Here is a 22,191-nt window from a genome sequence, read left to right on the forward strand (position 1 = left end):
ACAGAAGGATTTGAGGCAGCCCACATCCACAGAAGATCTGTGGTTAGTTCTCCAAGATGTTTGAACCAACCTACCCACGAGTTCCTTCAAAAACCACACACAAATTATAATTTATTTATATATATATATATATATATATATATATATATATATATATATATATATATATATATATATATATATATATATATATATATATATATATATATATATATATATATATATATATATATATATATATATATATATATATATATATATATACACACACACACACACACACACCATACCATTGTGTTAATGTTATTCCCTGTTATCATTTGGGCTGCTGCAATACCAGCTTGCTGACATTTTCCTATTGTTTCTGCCACCTCTGGTATGACTGAGTCCTACAACAGCAATGCTGGCGTTTGCCCAGCAGTAACGTCTCAGGCCCTTGATGATGCCATTGATTTAATCACTCTTAACCCTATTACTGTACTCCTATCCCTTGGTACTTTTGGCTTTACTATTTGCATTAAGAATTTTGAAGCACTTTTAAAAAGGATGATCTAAGGCACCCTTACAAAAAAAAAAAAAAAAAAAAAAGAAGAAAGAAGGAAGAAGAAGTAGTTAATACTGTATAAAAAAAATAAAAAGTATATCTTTAAAAAGGGTTTCCTCAGAGATCTAATTCCGTGCATAATGATAATCCAGTTTTAGAGCAAAAAGAAATCTCAGCAAGGCACATTCAGTTTTGTTACCAATGGGGTGTGGTAGGTCACATTTTTCAGAAGATATATTTTTGAATGTGCAAGCACAGTTGATTGCAATCCCAGTAAAAAGGAGGTTCAGCACACTTTCAATAGTGGACTCCCCATCTTTCCATCACTTAGGTAAGCTTGTATAACAGTCTTCTGTTTGGTTAATGTTCCAGTTTTAGCAGACCAGTTTTAGCAGACACTATTGCGCTAAAAATAGTGCCTGCAAACCGACCCAAAACAGCCGCTGCTGTCTCTCCAGTGTGAAAGCTCCGAGGGCTTTCACACTGGAGCGGTGTGCTGGCAGGACGGGAAAAAAAAAAGTTCTGTTAGCAGCATCTTCGGAGCGGTGAAGGAGCAGTGTATACACCGCTCCTTCACCGCTCCTGCCCATTAAAATCAATGGGACAGCGCGGCTATACCGCCAGCAAAGTGCCTCTGCAGATGCGCTTTGTGGTGGTTTTTAACCCTTTCTAGCCGCTAGCGGGGGTAAAACCGCCACGCTAGCGGACGAAAGCCGACGCCACCCCCCGCCCCAGTGTGAAAGGGGCCTAACAAGTCAGGAAAGTACAAATACCCCCCCCAAATTACCCCTTTTTAGAAAATAGACATTCCAAGGTATTAAGTAAGTAGCATGGTGAGTTTTTTTTTAGTTTTAAATTTTTTCCCACAATTCTATGCAAAACGAAGATTTTTTTTTTTTTAACAAAATTGTCATATTATCGGATTATTTCTCAATCACAGCACATGCATACCACAAATTAAATACCAAAATACATTCTGCTACTCTTACCGAGTATGGGGATACCACATGTGTGAGACACAGCTTGGCCACATACAGAGGCCCAACATTGAAGTAGTACCTTCAGGCGTTCTAGGAACATACATTTCATTCCTACCTATCACACTTTTGAAGGTCCTTGAGCACCAGCCCAGTGGAATTACCCACAAATGACTCCATTTTGGAAAGAAAACATCCCAACGTATATTCTATGAGGCATGGGCTGCAAATAGGTACTCGGGTACTCTGATGGCCTGGTGACAGGAGCTCGGGTACTCTCAGGGCCTGGTGACAGGAGCTCGGGTACTCTCAGGGCCTGGTGACAGGAGCTCGGGTACTCTCAGGGCCTGGTGACAGGAGCTCGGGTACTCTCAGGGCCTGGTGACAGGAGCTCGGGTACTCTCAGGGCCTGGTGACAGGAGCTCGGGTACTCTCAGGGCCTGGTGACAGGAGCTCGGGTACTCTCAGGGCCTGGTGGCAGGAGCTCGGGTACTCTCAGGGCCTGGTGGCAGGAGCTCGGGTACTCTCAGGGCCTGGTGGCAGGAGCTCGGGTACTCTCAGGGCCTGGTGGCAGGAGCTCGGGTACTCTCACGGCCTGGTGACAGGAGCTCGGGTACTCTCATGGCCTGGTGACAGGAGCTCGGGTACTCTCAGGGCCTGGTGACAGGAGCTCGGGTACTCTCAGGGCCTGGTGGCAGGAGCTCGGGTACTCTCAGGGCCTGGTGGCAGGAGCTCGGGTACTCTCAGGGCCTGGTGGCAGGAGCTCGGGTACTCTCAGGGCCTGGTGGCAGGAGCTCGGGTACTCTCACGGCCTGGTGACAGGAGCTCGGGTACTCTCATGGCCTGGTGACAGGAGCTCGGGTACTCTCACGGCCTGGTGACAGGAGCTCGGGTACTCTCATGGCCTGGTGACAGGAGCTCGGGTACTCTGATGAACTGCGACAGGTACTCATATGGACCAACAGGTACTCATATGGACCGACAGGTACTCAGATGAACTGTGACAAGTACTTTGATGGGTGGCGAGATGTTACCGCAATCTCCTCCTCACACACGATCGGTGTGTAAGAACTTGGTAACATCTCGTTACCACAGGGTTTTTTTTACATTTAGTGATCGGCTGTGAAACGATCACAGCCGATCACGTGGTAAACAGCCGCCAGCCAATGGGTGTTTACCAGCGTGGGTGACGAGCAGTCTTCCCGGGAACACGTCACCGACATGCAGTGTGCTCGAAATCGCGTGCATGCGCCATACAAAGTGGGGCGGTACCACCTGTGATCGGCCGTGGCTTTATCACGGCCAATCACATGGTAAACAGCCATACCCAATGGCTGTTCACCCCCCTCGGTGGCGAGCGTTGTCTCCGTGACACGCCGCCACCGAAGGAACAGGGATGCGCGCACGCGATCGTGCGCATTCCCTGTTTAAATGGAGGGACGTCATATGACACCCTCCCAGAACGAGAGCTACACCGCCTGGCCGCCATATGACAGCCGGCAGGCGGCTAGCAGTTAATGTGCATGAAATATACTTGAAAAAAAAAATTTGGAGAAATTTTTTTTTTTTACTCACCTCTTAATGCCTGTTGCTAGGGGGTCCCTCGTAATCTGCCTCCTTACTCACCTCACCTCACCTCAGCTCCTTACGTCACCTTGGTGCCGGAAGGGAGATCAGCTCTGCCCCCTCCCTCTAGGCAATCTGGGACACGTCATAGGACCCAGATGATTGCGCAGCCAGTCACTGCACACAGCTCGCGCATGCGCAGTGGGAGCCCGGCTGTGAAGCCACAGCTGGGCGCCCACAGTTACAATGCCGAGCGGAGGGGGGAGACGAGCGGGGCTTCATACCCCGTATCGCTGGACCCTGGGACAGGTAAGTGTCCGATTATTAAAAGTCAGCAGTTGCAGTATTTGTAGCTGCTGACTTTTTTTTTTTTAAAGTGGAACTCCGCTTTAAGTCTTGGTACTCACCAGTTTCTTTTATTGGAGTTTACAGGACACAGGTCTTAAAATCTTGGTTTATATTGTCACCTTAAGACAATTTAGACTTGGGTAAACAAAAAATATGTAGGCCAGCCCTCGTCAGAAACCCTCCTAATATCAACATACCTTAGTTTTCTAACACAGCAGCACAAAGGGCATTATAAAAAAACCCAGAGGGGTGGGACCTGTATCCCTCAATGGACTACAAGGAGGAGGATTGTACAGCAAGTACAAGCAACATTTTCTTTGCATTTTTGTGTCCTTTGAGGGACACAGGAAGTCTTAAAACTTTCAGGATGTCCAAAAGCAGGCCATTTTAGGGATGGGCAACAGCAAACAACTGCCAACAGGCCCAACAGGCCCATCAGGCATTGGGGACTTCCAGCAGCAGTTTAGGAGGCCACCCGATAGACCCTAAAGCTGGTATCAGAAAAGGCCAAAATGTCTAAAACTTGAAACCGTGTGAACTGAAGATCCACCTAGAAACGATTGAACGAGAAGCTGAGGTGTCCTTTCAGGGCCCATTTACAAAGACAAAGAAAAGCCGTCTTGCAGAACGTGACAGAAGAAGTGACAGAGACATACTCAAAAACCCTGAACCATGTCTAGACAGTGAAGAGAAAAATCGCATTTGGATGAACTGGAGCTAGTAACAAAGAGGGAAGGACAAATGTCACAAAGGTGAAATGCAGAGACCAACTAAAGGAGGAAGGAAGCCCTAAGCTTTCAAAATAATGCTGTCACTTGAGCAGATAGAAGCAAAGAAAAAAAAATAAACAAACTTTGCGAGTCAGACCAGGTAGAGGGATTTCTTTCAGATTCAAATTGGGACTTCTAAAAGCACCATATTCAGTTCCCACAGAGGCAACAAGGGGATTTGACCAGGGAAACCTTGATCAAAACAGCAGAAAGCCAATAGTCTGGAAAAGAATGGCAGGAGCAGGGATCTAGCCCTTGATGGCACTAAGGGCCAAATGGTCATCCTAAACTGTAGGAAGAAAAAAGGATCTATCCCATGAAAAAACTCCTTGGGTAAAAGCCTCTAGACTATTACTAGGCAACGTACGCCTCCAGAAGCCCACAGATCCGGATACTTCAAAAGCGTAAGGGGCTCACACCAGAACCATCACCTTAGTGAACAGAGGACATGCTGACTGGAAAAACCAGTGGGGTCCCACGGTAAAGTGAGAAAAAAAAAAAAAAAAAAAAAAAACAGACAAGTATCCCCCCCCCCCCCCCATCTAGGCCAGGTGGTCTCCTTGATGCAGAGAAGCAATAATGGATTTTAATCGATGATGTTTAAAATTTGTGGTCGTGGCATAAGTATTTAAGGCTTTGAAGTCCAGCATGTGGGGAATGTCCCATTTTGGGCTTGAACATCTTGGAGTTAAACTCTTGTAAACATTTCACAGCAGGGACTGGGACAATGATTCTTTGTTCCAAGAGACCAGAAAGCGCACAATGGGAGATCTGCCAGACACAGAGGAGGCACCTAAAGACTGGAGATGAGAAAGAGGAAGAGGTAGAAAATTAAACTTAAGCGTGTAACCCTGGGACAGCAGCTCTTGCAACAGAAATGCAAGACTTCCAAATGCCTGCAAAGGCTAGCACATGCGCGCGCCCCCTCCCCTATTCCAGAAAGATGAGGCACACCTTCATGCAGAGGCAGGCTCATTGGCAGATTTAGCATCCTCAAGTAGAAAGGTGAGCGTCTTGTTAAGGCAAGAAATGGCTGGATCCACACCTGTAATGGACCATTTAGTGGGAAAAAAAAAAATCACTCATCAAAAGGGTACAGCGACAACAAAATGTTTGGGAAGTGTAAAAAACGGACAGCGTGCCTCAATGTTCATACAGAAACCACTCAAAGTGTAAAGGAAAGGTTTGGCCCTAGAGGACTTGTAAGACCCAAGGCCAGACAGTACTGGTAGCATTGAAAGGCCTATCTTCTGTCTCCAGGGTGTGATAAAGTGCATCAATAAGGGCTGGAACTGTCTTTCAATTTCATAGTAATAGCAGATGACTGACTCCCCCAGGAAAAGCATCAGCCAGTGGCTTGAATTGTACAGTAGCAAAGTTTCCACAGCCAAAATTTCAGAAGCAACAAAGGCTGCTGACAAATCAGGCACTGTACCTGCAGAGGAAGATGTGGCAAATGTGGTTGCAGTCTTTGCAGTCAGGGTCAGAGATAAGCAGGAAAATATGCAAAGTCACAGTAGTAAAAACTTCCTCCAGACAGGAGCAGGCCCAATGACAATGCTGAGGACAGATATGACATATTCCAAACACCAACAGGCAATATAAATCTAACCTATGTGCATTAGCACTAACAAGGGGTGTGCTACAGGCAGACCCTGGCCTGTACAGCTAAAAAGACAGATGTTGTAGCCACAAGTGCCGAGTTCAATGTACAGGCTCAAGTTGGGTACCCACAGAACTTGGAGAGCTAGCAGATGTTAAAGTCCAGTGGGCTGAGTGGCCAGGGAGGTGACCAACCGTCTCCACAGGTAGGCAGTAGAAATAGATCTAGGATTTAACTTCCAGGTGGCTCTTGTAGCAGAAACAGCGGCAGGGCAACAGTTCCTAGCTGTGTGGTGGGAAAGGGGTGTGTGCATGATACATCACCCAGTGGTATGACATTAGCAACTCTATCCCAAAGTATTAACGCTATCAACAGCAAGCCAGCAGGAGAAGGGGGATTCAGAATAGGCACCCAGCAACTAATAAAAATTAGAGAAGCACTCCTGATGCCAGCCCAAATGGCCCAGTAACAAAAGTGTGTCTTCAGGGACACAACAAGCACAAAATCAATGCAAACAGCTCTACTTTTGTAATTTATGATAGATGCAACAATGGCCAGCTTTTCTGTATGCCAAAAATCTGCAAGGAATGCAAATGGTTTTATTTTTTACTAAACATATTCATCATAAAATGTATTAATTAGTCCTTATATAAAAACAAATCTTTTTGGAAATGTCAATATTGAAAGTTTTTGGAAACAGCAAAAATAAAATAAAAAGTTAGGCCAAAAGTAAACTTCTATTACATTCCACATAATATTGCAAGTCTGGTTGACAATGGGAGTGCTTATATAAGAGCATTTAAAAATAAAAGTAAACTTAAAGCATGCATTTTGTGGTGCCTGCACATACTACATGCATGATTCAAGAGAAACACTGGTCTCGTGAAAACCTAGTGCGAGATGCTCTGCAAGCTTTAGCAAATCCTAGCACTGGAGAAGGCTAGCCTGCCTTTCTCCCCCACCTGCCTACTGGCCAGCGATGTTACCTATCATACGATGGGCCAAACGGAACGTCATGGGCAGACCAGCCTTCAACACTACCAGGCAGTGTTCAAGCATGTGATTAAATCTTCCTGACTATATGTGGTTACCGTTGTGCTCTAAGATTTCTGAATCTACATGAAGGCAACCCTAGGTGACTAGACTTCATGCCAGATCAGTTTACCTTTTATGGCGACATGACAAACTTAACACAACTAATAAAAATAAATTATAGTTCATGTACTGAAAGCAGATGGAGGAAGCATTCAGACAGATTTAGCAGTTCAGACAGAATTGGATACCTTCAGGGACATATGTAGAATTCCTTAACACAATAATAACATAATATAAAATTAAGAAAATAACTGCAGCTTGAAAAAAAAAAAAAAAAAAAAAAGAAGTTGCAACCCTGACAGTGAAGGCAGCTGTATTTCATGAGGATTACTGAAAGAAAAATCATGGATCTATTCAATGACAGAATTTTTTTTTTTTAAATTACAGATATGGCAGTAGCCATTATGGCTGCTACAAAAGAAGTTCTGCTTTAGACAATAGTGTCTCAGACTGACCACTGAAAAAACATTTAGTTACAATCCAACAGTGACTCTAGGATATCAAATTAAATGAATACTTAAAATCAATATTTCATTAACACAGACAGACATGTTGGCATATACTGTTTATGGTAAAAAAAAAAAAAAAAAAAAAAAAATATATATATATATATATATATATATATATATATATATATATATATATATATATATATATATATATATATATACACACACACACATACATTGAGGCAAATATAAAGTTCACAACAAAGAATCTGCCAATTCGTAAAGAGAATGTACAGCTATATCGCTCACATAATTGTGCTGAAATAAAGAATCTGTAAACCTAAAGTACAAGCAACACTTACATACACAACATGAGGTATCTGCCATTGTGTTCATGAAATGTACATACCTTTTACCTGTTAAGCTAAAGGTTTACCACCTGCAGTCGATCAAGAGCAAAAAGGACGTTGTTAGTCCTGTGAAGGAAAAGGCTCTGAAGGAAATTTACAGGTCTGATGAGCTCCAGAACCTTTTTAATACACATCTGGAAATATTAATTACTTATTAATACATCGTTGTAACTTAGGTTTACTGACCCTTAATACAGCCATAATAGTGTTGAGCTTTGTGAAAAAATGTAAAAAAAAAAAAAAAAAAAAGCATATATTAAATCTGGTTTAAAACCGAATATTACAGCACATTTGTTACATTGGCTTCCCAGTGTGACTAAATATCAATATGGGCACCTTCTACTAGTTTTATCAGTTGAACGCAGTTCCTGTAGGAAGCCTAGAATTCACAAAAAAGTCAGTTGCAAGTCATTCATTACCTAAAAACCTTCCTATGCCGTTCTTTCAGTCTTTTAGAAGATATCTTAGAATCCATACATAGACTAAAATGTCAAACCAAGCTTATCAATTTTTGGATCAGAAAACTGGCCAAAAAAAATGTCCAGTCTGGCTGTCTGACCAACTTTTCTTCCAGATCAGTGACCAGAGGTTGCAGCCATTTATAATGATCTTGCATCCTCTGAAAAGATTAAAAAAAAAAAAAAAACAACACCATACAAGAGCTGCCTAGCATTACACCATGGCACGTAACATCTAGGAGTACCTTTAGACATCCTTATGCAGACTACTCATATGTAAAATGTACATTGCTCACTGAGGTCAGGAGGTATTTCAGACATTGTATCCATGATATGCACAAATATATTTACCCATAAATGATTATCTTGAGATTGTGTACACAATACTGTACGTACAGATTCACACAGTCATGAAATCACACACTACATGCTCACATACACATTCCTGATAATACTTGAAATAGTCATAAGAGCAGGTCAACAGACTTCCCATGACTTGGCACAGTTTTGATCCTCAAAAGGTCTTGTATTGATTCCCATGTATTCAGGTAGTCAGATGTGCTTGATGCTATACTTCCCTTTTTGAAGCTGAGAAATGTAAAGTTTGGATTTGCTGCCATCTTGTCTTTTAAACCAAACCTCATCGCTATTTATAGATGTGATGACAGCACTGCAAGGTAAAATAAAAGGTTTTAGAAGCTACACCAATAATTCAAAGTGCATATATAAACTAGTGATTGCTTAAAGCCCAAGTTTAGCTTTAAAAAAAAAAAAAAAAAAAAAAATCAGCACAAGGGACACAACTTGCAGTTAGTATGATGTGTCCCTTGAGTTGATTCTTCTTTCAGTGAAAACCTTATGTCCTACCCCCCACAATCTTCTGGTGTGGCAGGGGTTAATACAGTTAAAGAGCTTTCAGGAGCTCTCATCAAGAGAGCCTAACTATGCCTGCCCTTTATAGAAGCCGTTCATTATTAGAAGCTGTATTAGGGCTTCTATGACTGGCGGATCTGGCAGGATAGGGAGGGCATAGTCCAGCTCCTAACATCAACTTAGCTGTATTAACCCCCACAACACTGGAAGATTATTACAGCAGCAGGGCTTTGCTAAGGGGAGATAGGACAGGAAGATTTCTACTGAAAATAGAAGAATCGAGACAAGGGACACATCTTACTAACTGTAGGTTATGTCCCTTGTGCTGATTTTTACGTTTTTGTTTTTAGCTAAACTTGGGCTTTAAAGTTGAAGTATAGGTACACAACTAAAGACATGAATCAAACATACATTTAAACTGTCCCAATAGTAAGGGATTAGGCTCAGGTACTCTCACATGCCAGAGATCTGACGCCAAGTATTTTAGTTGTGACTGCAAGGAAGGAGTGACAAGACAGCAAGAGCGCTGAAGTAGTGAGTAGGCTTTACACAAAACTTGTCAGCAGAAATACATTTTCATTACGAGAAATAATAAAAATAATTATATATAACGCTGCCCATCTAGGGCAGTTAGTTCAGCCGATAAAGTAATCCTGGTCAAAAGTTCATGACTAACAGCAAAATACTTACCTGGTTGGGTACTCATCTTTCTTGTCTATACAAATCGCCTGCCCTCGCCCGTACCACTCTCCATCATAATGCAGCCTACCATCCTCTGATCTTGCCGCATGCTGATGTTTTTCCATCTTTACTGTAACTAAAAACATGATAAAATTGACATAAACAGGAGATTGTCCTTTAGTTTTAGTGACAACTGTCAAATGTTGGATTTCCCCTCACTTTCGCACCCATAAAAATGTCATCAAGACTCTCCCTAATACAACACAGATTAAAACCAAAGTGCTAATGGCTGGAGTTCGGACTTAGAATGTGCCACACAAGCCCATAAAAAATGTCATCTAAATGCTCTGAGCATGTGTGGTACATCCTCTTCTGCAGCTCCCTGACCACATTGGAAACCAACAGCAAGGACTTGTTTAGTATCACAGATGGAGATATAGCTGCTTCTTTGCAAACTGGCACTAGCAGATCATGTGCAGTGTACAATGTAGCAATCATTTATTGCCACACACTCTGGTTCTTTCATAGCATATCAAAAGGATGCTCTTTGATCTGCATAAGTCTAAGTTGCATAGCCATTCGTCTAGCATGTCTGTGTGTACATTTTTTCTGTGCAAAAAATAATGTTCTTTAAGCCATTGAATACATTTGATAATTCCCTCTAGTGCTCTCTAGAAGTGTCGCATTGTATTTCTTTTTACAAAGACATATGCATTTCATGAGCACCTGAGTACTATTTAGTGGCCATAATGTGTTTTTTTTTACTAGGTACATGTACATGCAGATTTGCTTAAAGAAAGGCTATGCAAAATGGTTCTAAAACAATTGATCAAGCTAAAAAAAAAACAAAAAACAAAATAAGTAAATACTACATCAGCATCCCAATGCTCCCTTGACAGCATCTTCTCCTGTGTGCTGGGTTTTGGCTATCTTCATCGGCTGGCGTGGAACGTCTTCACTCCTGCACATGTGCTAGTCATGCTGGCACACAGGATCAGCCCAGCTGCTCTAAATTGAGCTACACAAGCACAGTTCAGTTTACAATCTGGAGTTTGCTGCAAGCAGGCAGGTAAGGGGAGTTTTATTGTAGAGGAGACATTACATGTCTCTACTGCTATGAATTGCTCAGTGTATCAGAGCCTGTTCACAAAGGAATAGACAGCTGCCATATCACTTTAAATTTCCAGCAGCTGTCCATTACTAACGGCAGTAGTGGGCAGTGTAGTGCGTGATTCAGCACATCACACACTTTTTTATTTTTTTTTGCACAAACTATTTGAAGTACACAAAAGTACACTTAATTCATGTTGCTGTACAGCAGCGTGATGCGTGCACTGCTGTACAGTGCCCATGCGATTGTCTGCTTTAGTAGGACCTGCTGCGTCAAAGGAAACACAACGCAATACAAAGCAAGTCAATCACAGTTTCTAAACGGTCGTTTACACTACTACAAAAGAAATCATTGGGAAAATGCTGGTTTGCATTTGATGAGCATTTTAAATTTGGGAACACAAAGCTCTTGGGAAAAGACAGTCTATAAAACAAAACTTCTACTAATAATTCTTACCTTCTGGCTTTACTCGATGAGGACCCAGTGTTGCCATTGCCTATGTAACAATAAGAATGACTTAATAGAAATCTTTGAGAAAAAAATCTTTAGCCCAGGTTCACATTGATGCGATTTGACATGTCAAATCTGTTGCTATTGCCAGCAGTGGCACTATCCGAATCAATGCAATGCCACACCAGTTCCCAAAAGTAGTTTCTGTACTACTTTTGACGACTTCGGGTGCAATTTCAATAGACATCTGTGCAGGAACTCACATAGATGTCTCTGAAATCGCGCCTGAAGTCGGACTGACATGCGGGTGCTAAATTGTGCAAATTCAGCTGAACTCGCACAATTTCCATCCCGCAGCAGTGTGAACCTAGGCTCAAAACAGAAACATCTCTCAGAAAACCTTACCTTTCTGATTGTAGTCCAATCTTCAAGTATATCCAGATCTTGTAACATGTAAACAATATATGGACGTGGTATAGATAAGGACTGTACACAGACCTGTTACAGCTTTTGTCAGTAACATACATTCCATCATTCAGTCATAGCAATAAGTGGCAACATCTTTATCAGCAATAAACTTTTGCTTTTCCCTTTACTTGCAAAAAAAAAAAAAAAAAAAAAATATTTAAAAAAAAACACAAAGGATCATGATTTATTGTAAGTTTATGAACAAATAACATGCTGGATATATTAAAAGGCCACTTCTCACACATGGAGGAACATACAAACCCACATTCACATATTACCTACTTGCATACTGGGCACTTTCACCTCTTCCTGCCCAGACCATTTTTTTTTTTTGAGATAGAGCTTTCTTTTGGTGGTATTTAATCACCACTGGTTTTTTTTTATTTTTTGTGAAAAAAAAAGTCTGAAAGTAAAAAAAAAAAAAAGTTTCTTAATTTTGTAAATAAGTAATTTTTCTCCCTCACTGATGTGCGCTAAAGAGGTGGAACTAATAGGCAGCACTGCTGGGCACTGTTAGGGCAGCACTGATAATCAGTACAGTTATTATATGTGCAGATCTCTCCTCACACGCTGTCAGTGCAAGTCAAGAAAAGCCGATAACCGGCATTTCCTTGTTTACATGTGATCAGCTGTAATTGGACACAGATCACATGGGTAAAGAGCCTCGTCATCGGCACTTTACTGTGCTCCCCGCAAGACGTCACCTTTGACAAACAGCGGGTGGGAGGTGGTTAAAACTCCAGGTATGAGCTATATTGCATACCTCCGTTGGTTCAGCTCGGACTAATGTAAGTATGCATATCTCATATCTAAGGGGAGCCTCTGGGGAAGGTAACAGGCAGTGCTACTAGAGTGAGCCAAGATCTTCCGGGTCCTGTGCCAAGCAATTTCCCTCTGTGGACCAATCGTGGGGGGGGGGGGGGGGGTTTACTCGCTCTTCACTGCCACCATTCAGAGAATACCTTATTGAAGGAGGTAAAGGTCATAACATCGCTGCCCCTCCTCTCCTAATAAAGATTTAATATGGGGGAAAAAAAAAAAACCGACATGTAAATTCTACGATCATCTGATTTTATGTCAGCTGTCCCACCCCACCCTTCTGTTTGCCCTTTTTATATACCAAATATTACAATAATCCCCCAGAAATAAAAGGCCAATTCTACCTTAGAGACAAGAGAATCATATTACAAACAACTCATAATAAACCAACAAGCACAAAGCCATTACAGAATGGGCAAGGCTGGGGTGGTGGGAGTGGGTCAAGGAAGGGGGGAATTTACGAGGCAGAGCCATCAGCAGGCAACTGTGCTTAATCTCGTAAAGACCGAAAAACACACATCTTTATGTTTTTGTAAATACCAAGCTTACTCCTATACAAACTGGTGTGACTAAGCTAATTCAAATCATATATGCATGAAATAAGTTGTATGAGGGTTTTATACACCCATTAAAGCTTTGTATACATTTTTGAACAGTATACTGTATATACCTATTGAAGTTTGATTTATACTTTTATTTTTGTTGGATATGTGCACTGCCTATTAGATTTTTTTTTTGGTATGCATTTTAATATTGTTGAAGGCTTTGGGGTCAATTCACTAAGCAAAAAAGAACGACCAAAAAAATGCAGTAAAATAACGCCTGCAGTAAAACAGCTGTGAAAGTGCAATTCACTTAAGAATTTGGCGTTAATTACCGAATGCGGTATTTGTTCGATTTATCTGTATTTAAACTCATTGTTTTATCGCTTTAAAACAATATTTACTGACACATTTTTAATTTTGAGGTAAATGATGAATTGTTCTTAATTTACCACATGCGATAATTTATGCAAATGAGTCACATAACCACATTATCGTATCTGGTAAACATTAGTGAAGTAATCTGTTTCTTCCTACCATTCTGTACGGCTTGTGGGTACTATGGGTTTTAACCCTTTCACTGTCATGTCCTTACGCTGTGCAGACCTAAAAAGTGCCCGCAGGTAGCCAAGTCTGTACAGACCTCATATCTCCCTCTCCTAAAGACTTATGGTCATTTCAATGAGATATTGAGATATAGAGATATACACACACACATATACACATACACATACAGTGGAACCTCGGATTACAGCATAATCTGTTCCAGGAGTATGCTCGTAATCCCAAGTACTCGCATATCAAAGCGAGTTTTCCCATTGAAGTCAATGGAAACGAAAATAATTCTTTCCGCATTGACTTCAATGGGATGCAATACCGCATGCGGCCAGAGGCCGGGAGGGGAGGGGGGCGCCAGAGAGCCTCGGAAACAGCCGAAAAGGCCAGAGGACACTTCAGCGGACCTCGGCAAACCTCGGGAGAGACTTCCTACCCGAGAATAGCCGAGGTCAGATGTGCTGTACTCGGGCCATTCCGTGCATTTGCGAACGTGACTTTCAGCTCTGGCGCCCCCCCACCTCAGGCCAAAAGCGTTACTGCACACCGCTTTGGCCTGATTCGTGCTTGTTTTGCGAGACAACACCTGCAAACTGCGTTACAATTTTTAAAAATACAGTGCTCATATTGTGAATCGCTAGTTAACCGCAATCCGAGGTTCCACTATTTATATATATATATATATATATATATATATATATATATATATATATATATATATATATATATATATATATATATATATATATATATATATATATACATACATACATACACACACACACATACATACATACATATCAATATCTAATATACATACATATACACACACACACACACACACACAATTATTCAGCAGACTCTGTTTAACAATTCTATAACTGATCAGTGGATTACAACCTGCTGATCAGAGTTATTAACACTCTAATGTGACCGCCGCCACGCTGTCCCCTGGCTCTCCACCTCCAACTTTTACTTAGAACTACTTCCCCCTTCACCCCCCCACCCGATCCGACCCCCCCCCAGCAGACCCGCTACCCTCATTAGCCGGCAACAGGTGCAGACCTGATCGGTCTGCTTGTGTGAAAGGGGCCTAAAGACCTTGTTCACACAGGGCATACACAGCATACCTTTATGGGGCCGCACAGGTGCTCCATGCATCTCTGTGCAGGCCGTCCCATTGATGTAATTTGGGATGTAGCACCTGCATGAACAGAGCCATTACTCCCAATTTTACATCAATGTAGGTCCGCATGCATGACCCTGCGCTCACACTGTCTGGTATGGGGTGCCTGCGCAGCCGTTGCATCCCAATTGACATAAATGGGACTGCCTGTACAGGGATGCACCTGTACATCCCTGTGCAAAATTAAAAAATCACAAATGTTTTTTATTAACTCTATACAGGTTAAGGTTAGTAGGAATTTTGTAAAATTTGCTAGGTATTCATCTGCTAATCATGATTTTAGTGGATTTTTAGTAAAAATATTGTTTTGATAAACATTTGCGCAAATATTGTGGGACCTTAGAAATCAGTAGCACCTTCTTTTTATTCTACTGGTCATGTGCTTTCAGAAAATATATGGTCGGGGGGGGGGGGGGGGGGGGTCTTTTACAAACTTTGAAAGCTATTAGTGAAAATAATAGAGCAAAGGAAAAATTACAAAAATGGTCTGGCCACCGGAGGGTAAAAATGGAGCACAAGGCCTCGCATCGAAAGGGTTAAACCCCATGTGGAGCCCTAGAGACAGTTTGGGGCCATGCGTAGACACTGTGCAGGTATGAGTTTCTGATGACATTTATGACAATACTCTCCCCCCCCCCCCCCCCCCTTCTGAAGAAGAGTCAAAGATAAAGCGGCATGAGAAGAACCTTTGCCATTATCAATGGACTATAAAATCTGTGGCTCATGGAAACCATGCTATATTTATGATATAGGTTTGGTGAATGTTGTGTGGTTGGAGACCTATTACGCTCAGAAACTAGCACACAAAACATCACACCAATTCTTTTATGAAAATTTTTTTGTCAAAAAAATAAATCAAAATATATGGGTTATAATTTGGTGTCATTTATCTTGACAATTTTTTGGGATGACAATATCGCTCCTAGTGGCATGGGTTGTGTTCTGAATTTTATTAATTTACTGCAACGCTTGTAAGAGCGGAGGTATCTTTGACCACCCTTTGAAGTGGCTCAGCTTTTTAACGATTTGGATATTGGTAGTGTGAGGTCATTGTCATTCTGTACTAATCTGCACGTGCCAGTTGATTCCTCACATATAAATGTAGCCCTCCACAGTAATCTACATTGTTTTACAGCACAAAAATAAAAAAAATAACACCACAGGGCCCCATTTGAAAGGGTGCATACAAACAGATTCCCTGTCAGACAGCGTTTCCCTTTAAAATAAGGGTTGTGGCAACCTTCAAGGAAAAAAAAAAAAAAATTGTCAAAGGCTTGTTATGTTATGTTCCAAGGACACAATAGTTATTTTTTTCCGCTCTGTGCCTCAAATTTAAATAATCTGTAGCATTTCTTGGCACACACCATTTGTATTTCGGGATCATAAGACTATTGTGAGCCAGGCATTCCTGCTTGGTTATCACAAAGTAGATCTTTCAACTCTACAAGCTTTCCACTCAAAACATAATCATGGACGAAAGTACTTAATCTGCTCGTGTGGGCCGATGTAATTTACAGTAGGGGAAATGCATGCAAATCAATGGTTTGAAAGGCTTTACTAGAATAAGAAGATAATTAGTTATGATGGCAGTGAATGGACACTGTGTCCAATGTCTAAGGAGGCCATTTTTGGCAGGATCTGACCACCAGCAGCCACATATTTTAGACTATTAAGTGATTATCAAGCCAAAAAAAATAAAAAAATAAAACACATTTCATTTAAAATGGTGCATCACAGATTTGTATGAAAACCAGCAGTAGAGGAAAAATGCACAAAGTTAAATATGGAAAAATAATCTCTAGTAGGAGGAAAATTGTGCGCGCACTTATATTTAACAAGAGGTTTAACAAGCCGGATGGAACCATTTTCCATAAAAACAGATCTGCAACATTCCCTAGATTGGTTCTTGCAGTTGAAAATCCAAAATTGAAATTTCATTAACTAATGAATACCCCAAAATATATGGGTAGGATTTTCACTTTTACAGTAACATCTTAAAAACAAAATATACATTTTTGAGGAGAGGGTCCCAGGGCAGATTGCAAGCAATTCTGGACCACCTAATCACACAAACCACATTCAAGGAGTGAAGTCCCTGGCATCGAAGGCTTAGTACACAAAGAGGACAAAACCACAATGTCCTGGTTAGGAGGGAATATGTGAAAAAAAAACACACACATCTTAGACAAAGGATGGTGAAGACTGTAAAACCACCTTGCAACGATGGAGCACCAGGAATGGTTCCCGAAAGGAAAGCCAATTCTGAAACTCTTGTAGCCAAAATAATGGCAACCAGAAAAATAGCCTTCCAAGTCAGGAGGACTAAATGAATATCCTGGATGGGTTTAAATGGAGATTTCAGCAATATCAAAAGTACCAAGGTGAGGTCCTGGAAAGTCATAGCCAGGAAAGCAATGCATGCTACACCTTGCACAAAAGGCCTACACCAAAGAGCATGAAGCAATCAGTCTTTGAAAAAGGGCCACCGGGGGGGCATGACCGGAAGCTGCCCTGCATGGACGCTTGAACTCCCAGCTCTCCACTAGCCCACAGCTTTAAGGTCTGAAAGGGGGATTTTCAGCTACATTATATGGGAGGCAGAAGGAGAACTAGATCCTCCAAGCCCAGGGGATCGTCCCAGCCGCCATCCGGCTCCACTACAACCCTCCACAAGTACTTTAAAACGCCCTCCATGTCTGAGCACGGGCGGGACAAGATGGCGCTGATGGCCCCCACCTCTTCCACGAGGCCATCGCTACAGCGTTGCTCGGCAACGCCTCCATCACCCCAGCGTGCAGCGGATCTGGAGCGGGAGACAGAGGGACCGATGAGCAGGGGATCTGCAGCGGTGAGTCCATCCCCACCTCTCCCAGCACAAGGGAAGCCTCAGAGCGCACCCCGGGACACTTCACAAGGCCCCACTGCAGTCTCTTACACGCAGTGTTCAGAGGCCTTTCCGCAGCTGCTGCGCTCGCTGTCAGATCCATCCCTATCCCTGGGAGGAACGGTCTCTCCTACCTCCTCACTGCAACCTAGTGATTTCCCCCCACTGCCAGATCCAGAGGGAATATGGGATCATGGACATGTTTCAGAGGCACAATATGGAGGATGCATTCCCCAACCAGTGTTTGGTCCCCCCCCTGACTCCCCTCAACCGCAGAGGCACGCCCGCCATAGTGCCCCCAGGCCTACAGAACAGGGGACATGCCAGACAAAATCGTATGCTTAGGTGGCAAGTTCACCGAATCTGACCCCTATGGATGTCCTGGAAGATGGGCCACCCTCCTCATACACAGAGGCCTTCATGGGGAGATTTGCGGGATCCCCAGCTGCAGCTCTGGGACTCACGGAAACCCGCACTCCCCCCTACACTCCAAAGGGAATCTTCCCCTCCACGCAGCCCACAACACCACATGGGACACACTCCACGCTTTCAGCAGCCCACCTCATGGCAAGACTGCCTTCAAGCCATTCCCACCAAGGAGGACTTTAAACTCCTTATTGAGGAAGTTAAATCCGCCTGTCGGGCGGAAATCCAAGTGATCCATGCCAATCTTAAACATCTATCTGAGAGGGTGGAGATGGCGTAGGAGGAAATTCAAGAGACTAAACTGGCGGTACATCGTACTCAAGTGCAGGGGGCTGACCACCACTTAATGCTCCGGAACATGCAACGCCATATTGAAGATTTGGACAATCAGGGGCGCAGAAATAACATCCGAATCAGGGGCCTACCTGAGTCAGAGAGTCCCGAAGACCTCCATGAAACCCTGCAACTCTTGTTTAACGACCTTCTGGGGGACCCCCCAAATAAACCCATAGAAATGGACCGTGCTAACCGCACCCTGCGGGGCCTGCCTCCAGACCCCGAGACGTCATATGCAGGGTCCATTCCTTCCCCTAAAAGGAAGACAGCATGCGCAAAGCCCGCATCACAAAGAAAGTGCTCTTCGAAAATACGCAAGTCCAGCTATTTCCAGACCTTTCCTGGATTACTTTGCAGAAACGAAGACTGCTCTAACCCCTGCTCATTTTGCTTCAAGAAAACGATATAACATACCGCTGGGGTTTCCCCTTCAGCCTCACGGCTCGCCGGCAGGGAAAATCAGCAGTACTGCACTTCCCTGAAGACTTGGATAACTTTTGTGACACTTTGGAGATCCCTGTCCCCCGTCTGCCTGAATGGGACTTAGTGGACTCGCCAACGCCACCCTGGTTTGGCAGAAGATCCCCCCCCCAACGAAACGCCCCAGGGACCAGGATTCTCCCGGAGGATCTACTAAACCTAAACAAGGATGACTGCCATGCTACCTACTCCTGCCCCTCTCATCACAGTTATATGCATTACCCCCCAAGGCCCCCCCGCCTATTAATTCGTTTTCAACATTGGGCACCCCGTTTTGGAGACTTGTCAGTGGTAGTTCTTTCTGATCACTAGTCCCCCCAGAGGTTTACCCTACTAAAGTTCCCCCTTGTTACCTTGCTTTGAGAACTTAAACACAGTTGAATTTGTTCTGAGTGGTTCACTATGCCCCCCCGGACTGGGCCCTTGTTGGAGGCTTTGACCGGGGGGACCTACTGGAACTTAATGGAGGCTGGGCGGTGTGTACTGCCCGGGACCACAACAAAATGCTTATTTCTAATTGAAATGTTAATAACCAATTCTTTTATTTTTCTCTTCCTCTTCTTCTCTTGCCTTCCTACCCCCTCCCCCTTCCTGGCTCGCCGTGGGTTTGGGACGGTCACCTGGTCGCACCCCATTTCCGGATCTGCTCGCTTTCTGGACTTCGTAGAGGACTCAAGGCTGGATAAGTTAAGTAAACGTGTGCACACATACACTAATGACCATGGCTAAGCTCATGTCGTTTAATGTCCATGGTTTGAATTCAAACAAAAAAAGGCATCTTGTGCTGAGAGAGCTCAGGCGAACTGGGGCAGACGTAGCTCTGCTGCAGGAAACACATTTTAACAAGGGAGGCGCCTTTACCTTTGCATCTAAACAATACCCTCAGGTTTATCAGGCCTTTAGCCCCCGCAAACGAGCGGGTGTGGCTATCCTATTTAAAAGAGGCTCCCCGTTTAAATGCTCTGAATCCTTTGTTGACCCGAGGGGACACTACATAATCTTGAGGGGCCAGTGGCAAATGCAAGCGGTAACTATCTGTAATATCTACGCTCCCAATACTCATCAGATACACTTCCTATCTAAGGTCTTTGCACGTCTCTTTAGGTTACCCAATGATTATTTGATCATTGGTGGAGATTTTAACTTGGTTCACTCGGTAGGCCTAGACCGCCACGTGATCAACCCTACAGCCCCTCAGACCCGAGCCGCCCATGACTCCAAACTATTTTGTCAATTAACCAGACGTCATGCCCTATTTGATGCATGGCAGGCCTTACACCCGGGAGATAGACAATACACATTCTTCTCTGCCCCTCACCATATGCATTCCCGATTAGACTATTTTTTCATCAACAATGGCACTCTACGCGCTACAAAAATGGCGCAGATCCTTTCCATCTCCTGGTCTGATCACGCCCCAGTTATTATATCACTAGAAATAGGCACTCCCACCCGCAAACCCAGTAATTAGCAGTTAAACAATTTTCTCCTCCAACACACTCCGTCTAGATTGGAACTAGAGACAACTTTGCAGAACTACTTCTTAGAAAATACCCCTGACTTCTCCCTCTCTATTCTCTGGGAAGCCCACAAGGCAGTCCTTAGGGGACGGTGCATCGCGATCTCTTCGGCTATGAAGAAAAATGCGATGGCATCTAAACTTCAAGCTGAGAGAGATCTTAAAGCCCTAGAACTCCGATTACAAACCTCACCATCCGTACCTCTTCTTAAAAAAGTGGTTTGTCTCAGAAACACTCTTCGAGACCTAGCATTGGGCCAAGTGGAGAAGGCACTTCTTCAGCTAAAACAAACCTATTACGATAAAGGCAACAAAGCCCATACCCTTCTGGCGCGTAAATTGTCTGAGCGTTCCCACATGTCCACCCCCCACCAAATTAAAGATAAGAAGGGGGCACTTCTATCACACCCCCAAGATATAGCTCGGGCCTTCGGGGAATTCTACACAACCCTATATAATAACCCTGAAATCCCCCAGGATCCGCTTCCTCCCGACTTAAATGCTCGTATGCGACATTATCTGGAGGAAAGTGGACTTCCCAAAATCCAGGGGACGGACCTAATGTCACTTAATGCTCCAATTATGGAGGAAGAACTAACGGCCACTATTAAAATATTGCCCTCACATAAATCCCCTGGACCGGATGGTCTCCCTTATGAGTACTACAAGACATTTCTCCCGATTCTCCTACCCCACATGTGCAGGATGTTTAACGCCTTCTTTCAGAAAACCACTATTCCCGCGGACATGCAGAGGTCGTTCCTCACGCTAATCCCCAAACCTGACAAAGATCCTTCAGTATGTGCCAGTTACAGGCCAAATCGCACTTCTAAACTCCGATTTAAAATTTTTTACTAAACTCCTCTCGATGTGATTTAACTTGATACTTCCCTCTCTAATACACAAGGATCAGGTGGGATTTGTCCCCCTGCGTCAGGCGGGGGATAACACGAGACGAATTATTGACCTGATAGATGTGGCGAACAGGAATAAGCTGGAGGCTTTAGTTCTCAGTTTGGATGCAGAAAAAGCTTTTGACCGCCTTGGCTGGTCCTTCCTGTTTGCCACATTGAGCTGCATGGGATTCCGGGGTTCATTTCTGCAAGCTATTAGACATTTGTACACCAATACCTCATCCCAGGTTAAAACTCGCTTTGCCCTATCACAGGCTTTTCCGATTGCCAATGGAACCCGCCAGGGGTGCCCGCTTTCACCGCTATTATTTGCGTTGTGTGTTGAGCCTCTGGCGGCGTCCTTTTCGAAAAAATCCGAACATACATGGGATTCCGGTGAGAGGTAGGGAATTTAAATTAGCACTGTTTGCTGACGATATTATACTCACCCTGACCCAGCCTAGGGTTTCACTTCCCAACTTGCACGCTGAACTCGACCTATATAGATCTTTATCGGGTTATAAAATAAATGCAGCTAAATCCGAAGCGTTATCCATTAATATCCCAACACAGGAGACCCAACACTTACAACAATGCTTCCCTTACCACTGGAAAACATCATCCCTAAAATATTTGGGAGTTCAGATTACTCCCTCTTACTCTACCTTATACCGAGCCAATTACCCCCCCTTTTTAAAATCATAAGAGACCTCCTACAAAAATGGAAGGCTCATCACATCTCCCTACT

The 22,191-nt window shown here is 43.3% G+C and overlaps 1 protein-coding gene across 1 annotated transcript in view; it reads right to left on the reverse strand.

Annotated features, from left to right (window-relative positions):
- Window positions 1-7,976: 7,976 nt before the first annotated feature.
- BRMS1L (BRMS1 like transcriptional repressor) overlaps window positions 7,977-22,191 on the reverse strand; it is a 75,373-nt gene continuing 61,158 nt past the window's right edge. Inside the window, exons 7-10 of the mRNA XM_073610529.1 lie at window positions 11,741-11,805; window positions 11,342-11,381; window positions 9,784-9,910; window positions 7,977-8,890 (exon numbers count right to left, since the gene is read on the reverse strand). Of these exons, the coding sequence (XP_073466630.1) occupies window positions 8,773-8,890; window positions 9,784-9,910; window positions 11,342-11,381; window positions 11,741-11,805 (350 nt within the window). The 3' untranslated portion in view covers window positions 7,977-8,772. The remainder of the gene's footprint in view (window positions 8,891-9,783; window positions 9,911-11,341; window positions 11,382-11,740; window positions 11,806-22,191) is intronic.

The sequence above is a fragment of the Aquarana catesbeiana genome, linkage group LG13 (genome assembly GCF_042186555.1).
Source record: "Aquarana catesbeiana isolate 2022-GZ linkage group LG13, ASM4218655v1, whole genome shotgun sequence".
NCBI lineage: Eukaryota > Metazoa > Chordata > Amphibia > Anura > Ranidae > Aquarana > Aquarana catesbeiana.